The sequence below is a fragment of the Mastomys coucha genome, unplaced genomic scaffold (genome assembly GCF_008632895.1).
Source record: "Mastomys coucha isolate ucsf_1 unplaced genomic scaffold, UCSF_Mcou_1 pScaffold21, whole genome shotgun sequence".
Classification (NCBI taxonomy): Eukaryota; Metazoa; Chordata; class Mammalia; order Rodentia; family Muridae; genus Mastomys; species Mastomys coucha.
The window spans coordinates 24,247,891-24,254,093 of NW_022196904.1; the positions used below are offsets into that span (position 1 = coordinate 24,247,891).

At 50.7% G+C, this 6,203-nt stretch overlaps 1 protein-coding gene and 1 long non-coding RNA gene across 5 annotated transcripts in view; one reads left to right on the top strand and one right to left on the bottom strand.

Annotated features, from left to right (window-relative positions):
- LOC116100448 overlaps positions 1-1,452 on the top strand; it is an 18,902-nt gene extending 17,450 nt beyond the window's left edge. The window contains exon 3 of the long non-coding RNA XR_004122580.1: positions 1,403-1,452. This is a non-coding gene — a long non-coding RNA (uncharacterized LOC116100448). The remainder of the gene's footprint in view (positions 1-1,402) is intronic.
- Positions 1,453-2,890: 1,438 nt separating this feature from the next.
- Positions 2,891-5,765, bottom strand: Ffar2 (free fatty acid receptor 2). Of its 4 annotated transcripts, none has more exons than XM_031384262.1 (3): positions 5,642-5,765; positions 5,173-5,234; positions 2,891-4,620 (listed from the first exon to the last, which is right to left on the bottom strand). In XM_031384262.1, the coding sequence occupies exon 3, from the start codon at positions 4,617-4,619 to the stop codon at positions 3,627-3,629; it is 993 nt and encodes a 330-aa protein (XP_031240122.1). In that variant the 5' UTR covers position 4,620; positions 5,173-5,234; positions 5,642-5,765; the 3' UTR covers positions 2,891-3,626. The 4 variants fall into 4 exon arrangements, 2 of the variants coding, with proteins under 2 accessions (XP_031240122.1, XP_031240123.1); XM_031384263.1 differs by having other exon boundaries at positions 5,655-5,694; XR_004122578.1 differs by lacking the exon at positions 2,891-4,620 and adding an exon at positions 4,627-4,997.
- Positions 5,766-6,203: the final 438 nt, after the last annotated feature.

Below are 6,203 nucleotides of genomic sequence, written 5' to 3' on the forward strand. Positions count from 1 at the left end.
GTGTGTGTGTGTGTGTGTGTGTGTGTGTGTGTGTGTGTATGTGTGTGTTTGCTGTCTCTTCCTCCTGTGTGTGTTTGCTGTCTCTTCCTCCTGTGTGTGTTTGCTGTTTCTTCCTCCAACATTTGTGGCAATTGGGAGTGACCATCTTCCTGGGGCAGTTAATGTGTTTGAACATCCCCAGCTGCTGGAAACATGACTTCTTGTCATGCTCTTTGCTTTACCCTGTGGGGCCTCACTGAATAATGTCTTCCATAAAACAGGTCTTATCATGTCTTAGCTACGTGGCCAAATAGCTAGACCACTCCGGTGCAAAGAGCAGCCATTGTGGGTTGAGGCATCAGACTTGATCTCCTGACCTGGTGATCTTTACCAAAACCCTCTCCAGGTCCCTTCTCTATCCCAGTGCCTAGCAGTTAATGCTGTCCATATTATCAGTGAGCTCCCAGTGCTGTGCACTTTTATCCCATTAGATGCTATACACTTGGCTCTGTGTGTGGAGAGCTGGGTGCTGCAAGGGCCAAACCTCTGTGGCAAGCAACGGCCACCTCAAGGAGTTCAGCTGCGCACCCTTGCAAAAGGGTCATCCCAGCTGGCCTTCTTGACTGTCCATACCCTTCATGGAGGGAGGGACCCTGGCCTGAGTATCCCGCCTCTCTCTACCACCGATTGTACGCAACCCTGCTTTAATTGAATGAGACCTTAGGAAGGGGCCAGACTATATTTTGGAGTGTTGGGGGGCAGTGAGGAGAGGGAGTCTCCATCTGTGTGACTGTAGGTACGCTGGATAGAGGCTTTTCAGGGACCGCTTGCTGAGGGGAGCAGCACCCACACCCTTGTAAGTTAGCCTTCACCTACACTCTGTTAAGGAAACCCAATAAACTCCTTGGTTTCCCAGCATGAACACTGGCAGAGCTGTGCCTTCCTTTGTCACCTTAGGAGATGGGTGTGCCACAGTGTATGTGGCAGCACGAGCGTGTTCTCATCTTCCACGTTGTTCAGGCAAGCTCTCTCCTGTCCTATCTGCAGGCTAGCTGCTCACTCACACGCTCTCAGGGGATCTTCCTGTCTCTGGAAACTCAGTACAGGAGTGTTGGGATTACAGCTGTGTACCACACAGCTGACCTTTTAATGTGAGTCCGGTCTGAGCGGGCAGTGTCTGCAACACTCTGAATTGTGTCCCGGGCCCTCAGTATCCTATCTGATTTTACAGCGCTTGAATCCCCGTGCTTACCATTGCCTCTCAGTTCCCAGAAGGCTATGGATCAGACCTAAATGGCAGTGCTAAGCTGATACCAACTTAACTTTTGATCTTCCTTTTAATGCTGCCTAAACCAAATGAGCTTTAAAATTAGTTTATGCTGATTGGTTCTGTATGTTTACATGTGTGCTTGTCTGTGTACAGGCATTCCACGGGACACATGAGGAGGTCAGAAAACAACCTGCGAGAGTCTGTTCTCTCCTTCCACCCTGTAGGTTCTGGGGATACAACTCAGGTCATCAGCTTTGGCAACAAGTAAGTACCTCTACCCACCGAGCCATCTTGACACATCCCAGATGAGCTCATTTGCAAGCTATAGCACATCAGACTCACTGTAAGCTAGAACATTGCCCAAGTTTCTCTCTTGCCACATCAACCTATAGTTGGCTTTTAAATTATTTTAACCAGTCGTGATTTAACTCCAGTCCCCAAGTGGTAGAGATAGGTGGGTTTTCGTAAATCCAAGGTCAGGCTGGTCTACATAATGAGTTCAAGACTAGCCAAGACTATACAGTAAGACACTGCCTTGCCGGTGGTGGCGCGCGCCTTTAATCCCAGCACTTGGGAGGCAGAGGCAGGCAGATTTCTGAGTTCAAGGTCAGCCTGGTCTACAGAATGAGTTTCAGGACAGCCAAGGTTATACAGAGGAACCCTGTCTCAAACCCCACCCCACAAAAGATGCTGCCTCAAAAATAAACAAGTTTTTAGTTTATTAATTGTGTGTGTATGCCTGTGTTGTGCTTGTGCCTGTGTGTATGTGTATGTATGCATATCAGTGTTCATGTGTGCCATAGAGCATGCATGTGGAGGTCAGAGGACAACTTGGGAGTTTGTTTTCTCCTTCCATTTTATAAAGAGCAGGTAGATCTCTTGTCTCTGCCAAGTTTGTAGCCCAGGCTTAGCTTGGCCCATCTCTACATCCCATTGCTTTAGGAGTGCTGGGATTATAGGTAGACACCACCACATCCTACTTATTGTGGGTTCCAAGAATCAAAATCAGGCCGTTAGATTTATACAAGTAAGTGCTTTTACCAGCTGAACCAAGTTCATTGGCCCTTGGGATTAATATTTTATTTCCAGGACAGTCGGGGTGGTGCATGCCTATATTCTACACTTGGGGACAGGTGGAGGCAGGAGGATGAGGAGTGATCACTCTTGTCTATAGAGGATGTTCAAAGCCAACCTCAGCCACCTACAGGAGACCCTGTCTCAACAATTTTTCTTTTCTGGTGATTTTAAGTTTTTACCTTACTTAAAAAAAAAAAATGTAGCCCCTGGCTGGCTTCAAACTCACAATCCTCCTGTCTCAACTTCTGCAGTGCTGGGCATGTGAGAGAGTTAATTGCCTTAGGGAAGAAAGTCTCTGGGCTCCTTGTGGAGAAATGAGTTAGGGTGGATGGAGAAGGGAAGGAGGGCACAGGGCAGGCAAAGGCCTGCAGTGATCTGGATTCCGGAGAGAGGCTTGAGACAAGAGAACTGTGAGTTCTGACCAGAAAGGAACAGGTTCAAAGCTGCCTGATGGATCAGCAGCCCCAGGTGGAACTCACGCATATCCAACAGGACCTGTCAGCGCCCTCACCCCATTGGCCCTCACGGTATTGTCCTTTGATGCCAAAAGCGGCAAACACTTGCTTCAGACTTTCATAATTTTAATTTTTACCTGCCAAACCAGATTTTTTTTTTAAATCCTTCCATGCAGGTCATTGTCAGTGTCAGACAGACAGCTACCAAACTCCTCCTAGTCCCGGTGCGGTGACACTGAGGATAAATGTTTGACCCAGATCCCAGCAAAATGGTAGAGACAAGACCAAAATATGAACATCAGCGGAGCACATGTACAATGGACAGCTCAATCGGATATAGAAAGACCAAGATCACGAGAGATGGGAGCCCTGCCTCCCCCGTGGCTTAGAGCTTTCCCGGCATTCCTCTTCTTCCCACCATCTCCCCCCCAGTCTTATCCATTGGCTTCTTCTCAGTATCAGCAGCCAGACCACTGTCTCTAGGTGGCGTTTCCAAGCTTGAAGAAAAACTTCATAACTTTTATAACTGCAGTCCTGTTAGTCACCTTGCTTCTGAGCCCCTGACCCCACTGTGAAAACACAGTGTATTTTCACAGGGGTGAAAAGGGGTGTAGGGCTTAGCCATTTCTTCTCGTATCCTGGAGCTATACTTCTTTGGGCAGGGAAATTCAGTCAAGCGGCTCTGCTGAGCCGAGAGAGCAGTGGCAGATGGGTGGATAGGAGTGTCTTTCTTTTTTTTTTTTTTAAATCTTTTATCTTTTACCAAGTCTCAGAAGCTCTACTAACTTTTGGAGCCCAACTTTTGGGTGACCCTGATGCTCGGGAAGATCCGAAGGGCTCTCTACTCACTCGGTGACAAAGTCAGAACTCTGTACCCCTTCTGCTTGACTCCCACCCCTGTCTGTCTTGGTCCCCTCCACTGTCTCTTTGGCTCCTCTGCCCAGCATAGAGGAGCCAGGATGGCGGAGCAGTAGCAAACTTTTCCCAAAAGCTCTGCGCACCACAGAGGAGGAGAAGTAGAACAGCAGTGGATCCAGGCTGGCATTGAGGGAGCTGAACACCACAGCCTCCACCCGCCACGAGGGGCTCTGCCTCAGGTAGAACCCCACCAGGTGGGACATGTTGTAAGGTCCAAAGCACACCAGGAAATTAAGAAGTGTCACCACAGCCAGGCCCACCGCCCTGCGTCGCCTCTGAGCCCCAGCGTGGGGCTGCGTGAGCATGATCCACACGAAGCGCCAATAACAGAAGATGGTGACTGCCATGGGGACGAAAAAGAGGACCAGGCACAGCTCCAGCCGCACAGGCAGCACCACATCCAGCTGCTCTTGGGTGAAGTTCTCGTAACAGGTTATTTGATTCTCAGAGCCCACCTGCTCGGTTGAGTTCAGGTACTGAACGATGATGACGATGGTGCAGTGGCCGAAGGACATGATCCAGGCCACCAGAGCAGCGATCACTCCATACAGTGGCCGGCGGGATAGCTTGTACTGTACCGGGAAGGCCACTCCCAGATAGCGTTCAATGCTGATGCCCGCCAGCAGCCACGTGCTGCAGTAGATGCTGCTGTAGAAGCCGAAGCCAGTGAGCGCGCACACGATCTTTGGTAGGTACCAGCGGAAGTTGGATGCTGCTTCCACGATCCGGAAGGGCAGCAGCAGCAACAGAAGCAAGTCTGCCAGGGTCAGATTAAGCAGGAGGATGTGCACAGGGGCAGGCTGGGGCTGGCGAACCCGGCCCACGAAAGCCCGTAGGGCCAGCAGATTGGCAGGGAGCCCAGTAAGAAAGATGAGGATGTAGGCCGTGAGGATCAAGGAACTGTGCCAGTCTGGGGTCATTCTGGAAGATAGGGAAAAGATGTAGGGTCGCAAGCTCCCCACCTGCAGGGCGTGCAGCCTGCAGACCCTCTTTCCGCAGGATTCAGACCGCTCACATCCTCTCCTGTCCTCAGTCCAAAGCTGTCTGTTCCTCACCACCGCTTGCTCAAGCCACCTGCCAGAACTGCCCAGAGCAATTATTGACTTAGCCTTGGGAGGGATATTAAGCTGCAGTTATTACATTTGCCATCCTGTGTTTCTGGGGGAGACCAACTCGACTTCCCACGGGAATTCCCCCTCCGCTTTCCAGGGCCCCTTCCCTCTGTAGCCTCACAGATAATAGGAAGTGGCTGCGATCGGTTCCCTTTCTTGCTGCTGGCAGTGGCTGGGGGCCAAAGCCTGGTGGGAGAGAGAGGAAGGCAGCCATAGAAGCTAGGAAAGATCAGGAAGGTGTGTGTCTCAGGAGAAAAAGGAAACGTCCAGAAGGCGAACAAACCCTGCTTAACCCTGGCTCTCCTCAACTTCAGGTGCCCACCCTCTCCCACCTCCCCAGCCTCCCGACCCATCAGCTTACCTCCTTGGGCAAGTTCAGGGGTTTCTTCTACCTGGTTCTCCTCTTGTCCAGTGCTGTGGAACCTACCAAAAACAGGGAGCTAGGGTAGCCAAGGAAGAAGCCTAAGCCAGTCCCTTGCTCTATGGCCTGTCTGTCCCCTCGCCCCCAAATTTTAGATACACATTTATAAAAGCCCAGAGAGCACAAGTGGCTGGCTTAAGCTTGGTGTTTTGACTGTATAAAGGACTCCTCCCCTACAGGGGGTGACTCAGTTTCCACTTAGTTAATAACCCTTGCTGCAAACGAATACTCTTTCTCTCCTGGTCCTTCTTCATTCCAAAGTCTGTGGTTCCTCACCCCCACCTCCACCCTCAGCCTCTGGGTCTGATCATTGCTCTGTTGTTCTGACCGACATTCTGCAGCCTCCTCCTCACCCCACAGCTTGCTCCTCAAACCCAAGCCCCGGCATCTCGCCCCTGTGTGCACACACCAAGCTGGCTTGCCTTGCCCGGTTTCTGAGTGAAGGTTTCTTGGGGTTTCTTGGTGCAAGAGGAGTTTTAGCAATTGTTGCAGCGAATTTCGTACAGAAAAAGGAGGGGGAGCCAAAAATCATAAGGAACTTGGTTGGTGGGAAGATCTTATACTAGCCCGGGTCACATGACCAGAGAGAAAGAGGCAGGTCAGTAATCAAGCAGTATTTCCTCTCAAACCCAAAGCAGAGGAGCCTGCGGCTCTGTCTCCTCCCTGGAGATCTGATCTATTCCGATTTCGACAGATTTTTCTGACCCTACTTCCTGTCTCCCTGTCCCCAAACCCTTAGACACTGTCCCCTCCTACCCTCCCACCTGCCTCCCCATCCTCTCCCACCCTCCACCCCCTACCCCTGTCAGATCTTTAACTGTCTTCTAATCGGTTTCTTCAGAGCAAGGTCTAGAAGGTCAATTTCATTCTCAGAATGAGGCTTCCCATTTCCTGGGATTCCTCCCTTGTCTAACTTCCTTGTGGTCTCCTGGTATCTACCCCTAGTTTCCTTCAGCCTTGAAGTCGAGACA

Coding starts and splice junctions, on each gene's coding strand:
- Ffar2 (XM_031384262.1), bottom strand. CDS start 4,619: ATGACCCCAGACTGGCACAGTTCCTTGATCCTCACGGCCTACATCCTC.